This window comes from Brienomyrus brachyistius, unplaced genomic scaffold (genome assembly GCF_023856365.1).
Source record: "Brienomyrus brachyistius isolate T26 unplaced genomic scaffold, BBRACH_0.4 scaffold66, whole genome shotgun sequence".
Lineage (NCBI taxonomy): Eukaryota > Metazoa > Chordata > Actinopteri > Osteoglossiformes > Mormyridae > Brienomyrus > Brienomyrus brachyistius.
This window is the reverse complement of record NW_026042341.1, coordinates 1,087,174-1,099,047: the sequence shown is the minus strand read 5'-3', so window position 1 is coordinate 1,099,047 and position 11,874 is coordinate 1,087,174. Positions and strand designations below refer to the sequence as shown.

At 44.8% G+C, this 11,874-nt stretch overlaps 1 protein-coding gene across 2 annotated transcripts in view; it reads right to left on the bottom strand.

Annotated features, from left to right (window-relative positions):
- Positions 1 to 6,695: 6,695 nt before the first annotated feature.
- foxo3b (forkhead box O3b) overlaps positions 6,696 to 11,874 on the bottom strand; it is a 30,726-nt gene continuing 25,547 nt past the window's right edge. For both annotated transcript variants that reach the window (XM_049002298.1, XM_049002297.1), the window contains 2 exons: positions 10,330 to 11,832; positions 6,696 to 9,812 (listed from right to left, as the gene is read on the bottom strand). In XM_049002298.1, coding sequence (XP_048858255.1) covers positions 10,369 to 11,832 — 1,464 coding nt within the window. In that variant the 3' untranslated portion in view covers positions 6,696 to 9,812; positions 10,330 to 10,368. The remainder of the gene's footprint in view (positions 9,813 to 10,329; positions 11,833 to 11,874) is intronic.

Sequence of the window (11,874 nt, the reverse complement as noted above, 5' to 3'; positions counted from 1 at the left end):
ACGTACAGCTAAGCTGAGCGTCGAGTGAATGCTTAGGAACAAGTGTAAGCAGTATTGGAGCAAGAGCTGTACATCATTTTCCAAATATAGCAAGAACCTAATAAGGCTACTATTCAATGACCAGAAAGTGCAACATTAAGAACATTCAGGGAACAGAAGGGTCTTAAGAATGTGAAGACCGGACGTGGTTCGGCAGCTCATTCCATCATCAGGGAACCACACGTGAGAACAAATCTGGAGTGGCACTTCTCATGTGGTGGTGGGTGGAGCTCCAAGCAATGTTGCTCTGCTGACCGAAGAGGGTGAGATGGGACAGAGGTCTTAAGGAGCTTTTTGATGGCGATAGGTGCCTGTCCATTAATGGCTCTTAAAGCCAGCACTTGAACTTGATGCGAGCGCCTGTAGGTAGCCAATGAAGAGAGATAAGGAGGGGAGAGAATTTTGACTGATTGATACCAGACCTGCTGCCACCTTTTGAACCATGTGCAGTGGTTTGACAGCACAAGCTAGTAATCTTTCTAGTAGAGAGTTTCAGTAGAGTAGTCGTGAAGTAACACATGTGTTCACCCTGTTGTATAAGATTTCCTGTCTGAATACATGTGATGCTTATACACAGAAGAAACTTCCTCTGTACTAATTTTGCTTTGCAAACTGCTTATCCAATGCAAATTAAACGCTAAAGGTCTTACCGCAGCTGTTTCCTTCTACAGCTTTATATTTACTAAAGTAATTAAGGTTGAGTGCCATGTTTATGTTTATGTGTACAGCATCGCAAATAATCTCCTGGGACTTGAACATACTTAATCCATGAATCCTTGTGTGTGTGTGTGTGTGTGTGTGTGTGTGTGTGTGTGTGTGTGTGTATGTGCATGTGTACACATGTGCGTGAATGTGGATTAGGTTTATATTACATTGTGAGGGCCAAATGTCCCCCACAATGTGATAAAAACCTGTTATTTTGATGTTGTGGGGACCATTTCTCTGGTTCCTACAAAGATCTGTGAATGCAATCAAAAAACTAAAAATGCCAAATGTGTCATATTTTGTTTGTTTACTTATGGTTAAGGTTAGGCCTGGGTAGGGGTTAAGGTCATCATGTTGGGATTAAGAGTTCTCCCCCTAAAAATGAATGAAGAGTCCTCACAAATATATAATTACAAACCTGTGTGGGTGTGTGTGTGTGGGTGGATTATGTGTATATTACATGTGTATACACGATAGGATAAAAACCTGTTATTTTGAGTAAGTAGATGCCACCCTTTTGTTGTATTATATCCCACTAACAATGATGTGCTACTGGTTTAATTGCTTCCTGGACCTGCATTTTATTCTTTATTTTTATTGTTCTTTATTTTGGGTGTATATATATATATATTTTATTATGTATCTTCCCTATACTTATAGCCCCTAAGTGTTTTATCCTTAACTTGGCGTCTACAGGCTTACTCCAAATGACATCGTTATTGTATTTGTACACTGACAATAAAGGTACCTTATCCAAGACAGGAAGTAGCATAAGGACACACTGCATTAACAAACCTAGCTGACTAGTAACATTAGACCAGCTCCCAATATGTACAGAACTGAAGTGTGGCCTCATTTTGGCATCCAAAATAAAGAAGGTACTAAAAAGTACAACAAAGGTAGTACTACATTACGGGGACTGTGATAAATGCAAATGCAGATCTCATTGTTCTGATTGCCTTAAGAAAAGTAAACTTTCTTTTCTCAGATTTTACGCATATGGTGGTATGTTCTTTATACTATGTCAATTTTTTAAAAATTAAATTTAAAAAGTCACAATGTCGCCTTGTTTACAATATCGTATTATCTTGCAATATGTATCATAATATGTATCGTATCGCTAGATTCTTGCCGATACACAGCCCGACTAGTTAGGTATGACTACTAAAGTGGTCACTGCATGCATATGCACAAGTATACACACCAGTCACGGTATCCATTAGTTGAGGCCACTTGTGTAACCTGGCTTATTGATTGTGTGGATCTCAGTTGCCTGACTTTCATTGGAGGAATAACTCATGTAGATTCATAAAGCTTGGGTAGTCAGCTCATGCTTTCCTCTGGTGGTGCCTCATTTTGGACAGATGAGTGGACGCTGGGCTGCCCCACCCCTCCATAATTGGCGGGCTATGGCTAAGGTAGTTGAACATTACCAAGTTATTTCAGTCTGACAGTCAAAGTAGAAGGTGTTACTTGTGGTAAAAGTCTGCAGAGGAACGGGTCTGATTTGCCCACACTATTTGTAGCACTATTTGTTTGAGCTTTAGATTTGGAGCTATACCATTGACCTGTTTTGGAATAGGGTCTTTGTTTTTTGTTCACAAACCCCAGGTAAGGTTACAAATTATGAACAGCTGCCATGCTGGATTAAGATGGTGCAAACATGTAGCTTCTCTTCTCGCTTGTCTGGCTCTTGTAGGTGTGACAGTAGGCAAAGTGGGAAGGCCCTGATGTCATCTACACGTCTTCTGGATCATTGGATTCTGCATTTCACTGCTTCACAGTAACATTATCTTGTCATGACCACTGAGGCCTGTGACCCTCTCTAACAAACAGGAACTATCATTGCGAATATTTAAGACACATTAATGAATTTAAATTATTGCTTAATGCTTATTATGGGATAAGTAGGTGGAGGTTGATTAGTTACCTGTAAAGGTAAAAAAAAGTGTAATTGTTTAAGGTTACGTTCATACTAGGGAAGACCAAAAATGCGATGAAAAGCGCTATGCGTCATACTGCATTTTCTTATTCTTTCACATGCCTTTCTCTGCATTTTCATCTCACGCTTGTCCACGTTCTTGTGTGTCTTTATATGTTTTTAATGTTGCGTTGCATTAGACATTTCTATGGTTGTATATGATTGCCCTTTGTGTGTGTCGGGAAAAACAGGGAGTACAAATGCATTCGTATCCATTTTTCACTGCAACGCATTAGTGGGAACATCATACATTGCTTTCTATGCAATATATGATGTTCCAGCGAATCGCAAAACCCGCACGTTGATGAAAAGCGCATCGCGGATAGTGGGAACGAGTCCTAAAACCTATAGAGCATTCTGTGTTTATTGAGACAGCCTGTGTTCCTTGCGTCATGGGTCCCCTCCTCCGTTTTGCAGGGGCCAGGTGACTCATCAGATCACTGTGGATTCTTGTGATAGGCCTTCTGTGGAGCCTCCTTCAGAAAGATATTGGAGGCTGCTTTTCCATTTATTTTTTAAAAGCGGGAGAGCCTAATTTTAACAGGTGGATAAGAACAGAGTGACACATCCTGCGTAAATACTCAGAATCCTGCCTCTGGTCCTGTGAGATGGTGATTGGGGCTGTCAGGGAGCATTCAGTATGTTTCCGTGCAGACCCCGCAGAGCCGACCAATCAGCAGATAGCAACAGTGCGTGTCACCCGGCAGTGTCCTCAGGAGCGGGGTCTGACTGGCACAGTCTGTCTTCAGAGACAGTGTGGAATGGGAGGAAAGCTGCTGGACAAATGACGGAAGTGGGAATTCTTTTAGAGGTTAAATCATAGATTTCTCATTATGTTGTGTCACCTCTTTGCACCCACTCAGCACAGATTGTGAAGATTGCAGATTGCTGGATCATCTTCACCCTCCCACGCCCTGTGGTTCAGTGTTCCGCCTTGCACAATTGGCTGGACTCTGACAGCCTGACCGCAGAGCTGGCTAATGGGCCACATGCAAATGTTACCTTTGAAACTTTCTGAGTTGTTTTTTTTAAGTGAAGGCATTAACCTGTAAAATTATAGGTGATTAATGACGACAGCTTCCAACATGATTCAAGTAATATAAAATGCCTTTCTGCTGCCCTCTGTGGCAGTACTTGTAGCATGTTACACTTGCTATGCTGCAAGTACTGACAGAGAGGATAGCAGGAATACATTTTATATTGCTTGAATCATTTTGGAAGCTTCTTACGCTTCTTCTCTTTTCTCTGCCTATCAGTTATTGGTTGGCTGTAGTTGTGTACCTGAGATACTACTGGGGTTAATATGATCACATAAATTATCACATCGCTTAACAGGACGCGAGCATCCTTGAGGTTAATGTAGTGGAGCATAAACCGCTCCATCAAGGTTTTCATGCTAGCAAGTAGTTGTTGCCAAAATAAACACTCAAATAAATGAGGTATGTTGAAAAGAGGCACTCCCCTACAGGTATAGTTGGAGAGTTAATTAGGCAATTAATGTTTTATTATTCTTAGGGTGGTGCAGGGTTCTTTCTAACCTTTCAGAAGTATTAGCCACTGTGGCTAACTGTACAGGAGTTTTCTTAGCCTTGCATAAAATGTATTTGCCACAAAATCATTCTCACGCTAAAAGCAGGATGTCTTGTACGGATGCAAAAAGGTCAAATTTGAGTGGCTGTGATACTATGTGTCTGTAAACAAGTAGCCAGGCAATGTCTGGAAATGTTTCTGTTGGTTTTCTGCATGCTTCTTTCCTTTCTCGCATATGAATTTCCCAAATGCACCATGTAGTTCTTAATGAAATTAGAGAGACCACGTATAGCATGAACAAGTTAGTATGAAATCTAGAATGTATGGACTGAAATTGGCTCGCATTGTTTAGACTTTAGCCCTTAGAGCGGACTCATTCGAGAGCGACCCATCAGAACATCAGAAGTGTCATCTGGCTTGTCCAAGTGAAGGTTGTGCTGTTAATAGAACGTTTTCAAGAAAACTTGGAAAGTAAACAAGTAAACAGTGTATCACCAAAACATATGTAGTGTAACACAAAAAAGAACTGCTATGATTGGGATTGCGAGTTTGGTCTTCGCCAGTGTGGCAAAATGGTTGGGAAACAAACTCCCCACATTTGCATTTTAATCGCCAGGGGCGATGTGGCAAATGGCTAGCAAGAACCCAGGTGGTGTATAAAAATGCTGGACAGGCCCAACCGCCTGCTGATTTGGCCACTTTGCCTGGTGCATCAATAAGGATGACACAGTCTGTGAGGAGCGGTTACTAATGTGTTTGGTTAAGGGAGAGGCATTATCAGCGGCAACTGTGGACAAGAACACATACTCCTCCATCGTGATGTCTGTGCATCGCTCCAAGATGCAATGTAACATGGATAAGCAAGTCTTTTTCTGCAAATTTTGAATTAAGGTATAAGTATGCAGTTTCATTTAGTGTAGTCTTTCAGTAACTGTATACACCCTTTATTATACCCAAAAATGCACTGAGTAAAGTGGTCCAGAGAACAAAGGCCTGCTGAGCATTGGGGAAAAAAAGTCATATGGTCAGATGAGTCATCTTTCGCCCTGCTCCCAACCAACAGATGAGTGCATGTTTGGCACATGCCAAAAGAAGCTTATGGGATGGACAGCCTGTTTCCCACAGCGATGGGTTCTGGAGTCTCTGTTATGGTGTAGGGTGCATTTTCCTGGCATGTTTTTTTTTTTTTTTTTGTAATCGGTCCTTTATTATGCAAGGTAGACGCTAACACACGGCCATTCTGAGTGATCATATTCATCCCTTACTGAAGGGTCTTTACTCTGATGGGAGTGGAATCTTCCAGCACCACAATGGTCCCATTCATTGGGCAGCAATGGTCTGATAAGCATTAAAGTGACTTAAACCATATGCCATTACCATCCCCTTCACCAAATCCTTCTGCCTTCAACACTTATGGGACATGCCACATGGGGCTCAGAATACAGTATCTTACCAGAACAAATGATGATGTTTCTCGAGGGGGAATAGCATTACGTCACTCCAGTTCCAGGCAGATGTAAAATATATGGCAGGGAGCATTGAGCCTGATACGGGTGCTAGCAGTGACCCAATGTCCTGCTAAGACGCTGCTGTTGCCGTTTCAGCAGTTAACTGCATGACAGTTAGCGTAAACCATTGCGGTATATTTTCTCATGCAGATTATTTCCTTTCTAAATGTAAAGTGTAAAGGTGGTAAACTTGGAAGAGACGACCTCTGACTGCATGCGGTGGTTGACCGTGGACATGCCTGGAAACTCTCAGAGCTACGAACCTGTATCCACTTTTGCAAAGAAACATTTTCCCTTATGCCTCTATCCAGAACCTTCCACTGTGTGGCCATTAACAGCTGGACACTTAAAGTGAGGTTCAGAAGCTGCTCAGTAGGACAGCCATAGGGGTCCTCCTGGGAGCTGAGGCAAAAATCGCAGGCCGGGATCCTTATCAAATTAGTTTCTAGCACTGGACTAATGGCTTGTGAAGAAACACCCCCAGGGCCTCCGCCCTTCTCCCACTCTGGGTCTGTTATCATGGCAATGTGCACTGTGCTATACTGTGTTTGGGTTGCTTACTATGGACTATTTATAAACACGACTGGTTCTGCAAGTTCACGTGATTATGAAGACCATATGAAGAGATTTCATGATGTTTTGTTCATTAATGTTTATTTATGATGTCTCACTGTTTCAACTGCGTGTCATGCTACTATATGCCATGGATCTACAACAATGATTTGCTAACTCCAGTCATGAAGGCAACAGGAACACTTTCCTTGGTGTGGGGGAGGGGCTTCCCGCCAAACATGTGGCGTCAATATGGGCAGTGGGAGTGAGGCAGCATGGCTGCCACATTATTCAGAGCTTCAGGAGCTAAATGCAGGTTGGTTTTTCCAAAACAAAACAAATCCACAGCAAATGGAAAGAAACGACTCTGAAACTGAAACTGTTGAACGTCACTGAGCTTCATTTACATGCAAACCATTTCTTATACAAACTAGATTACAGTTCAAAATGGTATACACAGGAAAATATTCACTAACATCAAGTAGAGAAGCAAACACTACAAGATATCTAATACAAGAGAAGGGTTTCAGCATAACATTAGACCGAGTTTCCTGTTAATGGTGGTGCTGTGACCTGGATTTTCATGGGGTGTGTGACTTCTGAAAGTAATGGCTTTCAACCCCATGGAAACAGTAAGAGTGCAAATGTTGAGCACCTGTTCAAGGGCTTCAGACAGCTTAAGAATCACATTGAATCTGTACTGAACTTTTTTTTTATGAGAAGAAAGTTCTAGAATGTGCCTTCATGTTTTAATAATCTGCCCCAACTGGAAGATGTTAGGGCAGTGCTCATACTTGGCCACTCCTTCTCAGTAGAAAGGCAGCCAGTTGGATAAGCCTGGGGTGGTACTTGCTCAGCTGCTTTGTCTCCAGACTTGACTTGTTTACGCTACCCTCCAACCCAATAGCAAACAGACACACATACACACACACACATGGTGTTGATGTTTGTGAGGGAATGACTAGTTGCCAGTTTTTAGCCAAGAAGTGCTCTATTCCAAAATAAGACACATTATTGGTGGCTTGTTCTGAGCACCGGAGATCTGCATCAGGACCCAGCGCCATGCCTGTTACGCAAGCCCAGTGTCAACTGTGGGAGCTGCCATTGTGTTTATGTATGGACACGAAGAAAGTGCATTTGTTTGAGAGATTACTACGTTTTTCTTGAACTGGTTGACAGATACATCTCAACTGGGGCAAAGGGTCTTATTTTGCCATTCCTTTTTTTTTGTGATGTAAAGCTTAACCCACACTTCACAGTCACTGAGGGGGTAGAACAGTACGTTAATAAAACAGCTAGGCACTCCAGCTATTTGCATGGCATAAACAGTTGCTACGCAGCTATTCCAAAGCACTTTCAGAGGCGAAGCGCGTGAATGGCTCTGTGGGCGCTGGCGCAAGCCTTAGCGTGGGCTTGTCTTTAGAGTCAAACAGGTGGTCATGGCTGCTTTCTCCCACCCCGGTCCTGCGAAATTTGGCCTAGCCAACATGAGAATGGGGGGAGGGGCTAGCTAGCTGTGAGTCAAAATTTAGATCAGAATAACCAGTATGTGCCACATGGTGAGTCCTAACTGTTCGCTGCCAGCTTAGCCAAGATGAGCAGTGGTGCTGGGGTGTGGGGAGGGTTCAGCAATGACTCAGAGTGTCTGGGTGGGGGTCCAATGGCTGGAGTGTGATCACAGCTGGTGTGGAGCAAATTGTGTACTCGGCATTGGATTGCACTGCCTGGCCCCGGTTCATTTTAATGAGCATGCATCATACTAGCTTACAGAGCAAGGAAATGCCACTATTTACCCCTGCAGACACAGAATAGTGACCGCTCAGCCCACGAGTGCCTTTACAGCACTTCTGTGATGTAGCTTTAGTGCCAGCCATCATTTTTAACACAATAACTGAAATTGCAAAATATGCATCATTTTTATCACTCGCTTTTCTCATCTCTCAGCCTCCATGTGTCACTGTCTATGATTACTAGCCTAAAAATTAAAAGCTGGGTACTAACACTACATTAGGACTTTTCATACGCATCTAGCACAATAAAGTAAGTTTACTATGTGAAATCATGTGGACAGGCGTGTGTACTGCTCATAATGGCGAGACACATGGGGAATCCTGCACAGATACGGGAGTTATGGGAGCAATGACTGCCAGTGGTTTCTGGTGTGCACTTGGGATGAAGTCTGGAGACCCCCTGATTGCATTCCTTAGGGATGGGAGGCATTGAGTGCATGGGAAATACAGCCTGCCCGTGGATTGGATGCCTAGCTGGCTGGCCTCCTCGCCTTCGGTTCGACTCTCTGCAGAGGCTGGAGCTAAGTCTCTCATATGCACGCCAGGAGCATGTGCCTGTGACAGAAACTCGGATCGCAGCACCCTGACCGGGAGTTCAGTTGCATATTTAATTACCCCTCCATGTCCAGCAACGGCAACAAGCCGAGTTTTTATTTTCCCCCGCCTGTATCTCCTACATGTTCAAGTTATTTGGCAATATACAAGATAGCTTATCTCAACATCTCAGTAAGTTGGCTTCAAGGTATTTTTCCCACCAGCAATGCTACCATATAGTCATCTAATATATATTACATAACTGTTTTTTTGTTTTACATTTTGTTTCATTTTAAAGTTCAGGGCTACTTTGCACTGGAAAACGACGTAGCCTGCAGAAACAGACTTGAACACTGTTTGTTTAGCACCCAATGAGGTGTGTGGAAACCTTACACAATGCAAGAACTTGTTTTGGCTACATGTATTTATATTCTGGCCACCCCCCCCCCCCCCCATAAGGGGCTCCCTTGCCAAATGACTTCATCACAATTGATATCCCCAAAATCGTCAGCTTGGATTATGCAAATCGAATGGGAGGATTTTAAACAATTACAAGGCTTATTTTAGCCATAACACAAGTTGCACAGCGATTTGAACTAAAGTGAAACGGAGCTTGAGCAGGCTCTCGCATCAAGGGCAAGATCAGTCAGGCACTGGGAAGCCACATACGTTTCCTAGCTGGTCAAACCAAGGCTTTGAAAATGCATCTGGTGAATGGCAATAAAACACAGCCAGTGGAAACATTTAACATTATAATCGCTGAGATAAAGATCAGAAAAATTATGAAAACATCCCAGAAACCACTGTATTAGATAACACCACACTTAATTTTTTTCTTTTTTTCCAGAAATTATTGGATTGTGAGTGGCTACAATATACTGGCAAGGTTGTTTTACTCTTAAAAAAAGCTATAGTTTTCCAATATGTATGTATAAGTTTACATTTCCAAACAAGATTGCATAATTTTGAAATGAGTCCGTTTTTAGGCTCCTGCAGGGAAAGGTGTGAGATGCTGAAGCAGTTGTCTTCTTAATTTTGTGTACTGGTTTCTGTGGAAAGGGGGGTTTGCGTCGCTGTTTTGTGAGTTTGTGATCTGTAAACTGTACCCACATCATGCTGACAGCTGGTTTGGCAAAGGAGATCATGTTGGGTCTTCACATGCACAGCAGAGACCTGAAATCAGAAGCAAGTGAAAGACCTTTCAGTGAAACCAATTCTGTGGCCCCTTTTCCAGCCATTTGTTTTTTAAAAGCACAAATAATAATCTCTATTATAACCATTTAAATGGTGCCTGATCAGGGTTACGCAACAATGTTTCTACTTCTGTTGCACAAATATGTCAGTGCAGGAAGCAGCTCAGTGAACAACTGAAGGATAAGGAGTGTGAATATTATTACAGCAAACTATGAATGCTCTGGTAATTTTCATCCACACTGCTTTTGCCTTGTTTATCTTTGCTGGGTGATACGCTCATGAGTGTCCAGCAAATAATGACATCAACTCATTTCCATAGGTCATTTTTTACTTATGACAACTGATTACTCTCATGGAAAAAGTTAAGTAGCAGTCAACAACAAATCAGCCTTGATGTTCCCAATAAATGAATGATAAATGTAATGCACAGATATCGGGAGTGTGTTCAATACCCTTGGACATTCCTAATTGGAAAACAGGGATAGCGCAGACTCACCCCGGTTGCCCCTTTCTGCCCCTCGAAGCTAACTGCCCTTCATCCGGGCACCCAGCTCTGAGAGGTCTGCTTAGGGTTTGTGAAGCCACCCACACTCAAGTTGGATGTGTTCTGGGTGGAGATGAGCGAGTCAAAGCTGAAGTCCAGGCTATCGGCGTCCATCAGATCATTGCGGATGATGGTGTCCATGTCGCAGTCCAGGCTGCCGTTGAACATGTCCAAGTCCAGGTCGCTGGGGAAACGATCCTGGCCTGTCGTCGGGGGGCAGATCCCACCACTGTTCAGGCTGGAGTACAGGGCAGAGTCTGATGAGTTCATTTGCATAGATACATTGCCGCTGGGCGACTGAAGCTGGTGTTTAATGGACGAGAGGCTGTTGGGCTCCGCAGCCAGCCCAAGGACCCCATTGATGGAGGCAGTGAGGCCAGCCTGCCCCTCTGTCAGCAAGGTGCTCTGCACCTGATTCTGGGGGTGAAGCAGGCTACTGTGGCTGATGGGGCTGCCCTGGTTAGACTGGGAGGCAGCGAATGACATCATGGGGTCGCTGCGCAGCATGATGCTGCGGCGGGCACCCTGCGATGACACAGCGGCGCTGGCCTGTGACATGAGTGGGTCCGACTGTGTCATCATGACGTCGCTGTGGCTGTGCGACTCCGAGCTCAGCAGATCCTGGAGCGTGTGGTTTCCAAAGTGGGAGATGCAAGAGAAGGTGGTCGGCTTGTTCTCCTGGATGGTCTGCATGGGAGGCTGGCGCAGGCTGGCCATTGAGGATGGCAGGGACGGCCCGAAGATGGAGTTTGTGTAGCTGCCGGCCGCTGGTGAGCCTAGCCCATTGCCCTTAGCGCCGAATGTGAACCCCGAGCTCCTCTGGGTGACTGCCCCACCCCCTGATCCGCTGCCGCTGCTGCTGCCACTTCCCGGGGACGGCTGCTGGGACGGGGTCAGGTTGTCTAGGAGGTCATCCATGAGGCCATCACCAAGGCCATCATTGAGGTTCATGGTACCTGCCATGTCAGCCAGTCGAGGCAGCTCGGTGGGGCAAGGCTTGCCAGCCGACGGGGACAGGCTGCCAGGACTTGAATACAGCATGGGCGAGAGGGGAGGCTCGTCGTCAGGCACTTCATCCAGCCCAGGGTTCGCCAGGATGGGCGACAGGCGGCTGCTGACAGTACTGGCGTTTGAGTTGGTACGTGAGCGGAAGTCGGTCCAGGCATCCAGCTCGTCGCTGCTGCGCGACGTGGGACTGTTGGGCCACTTCGAGATGACAGATGGGCTCTCGGCCACCCCATCCTGGGTCACCTGCAGGGCAGCCTTCTTCTTGGCGGCACGGCCGCGGCTTTTAGTGTACTTGTTGCTGTTGTCCATGGAGACGGCACGCCGGCGAGGGGCCTTGCCTCCTTTTCCGCCCTCTGGATTGATCATCCACCAGGAGCTCTTACCGGTGCCCTCATTTTGGACCCGGATGAAGCGACTGTGGAGGGAAAGGTTGTGCCGGATGGAATTCTGCAGAAGAAGAGATATAGAGAAAGGTACTATTCATTCCTT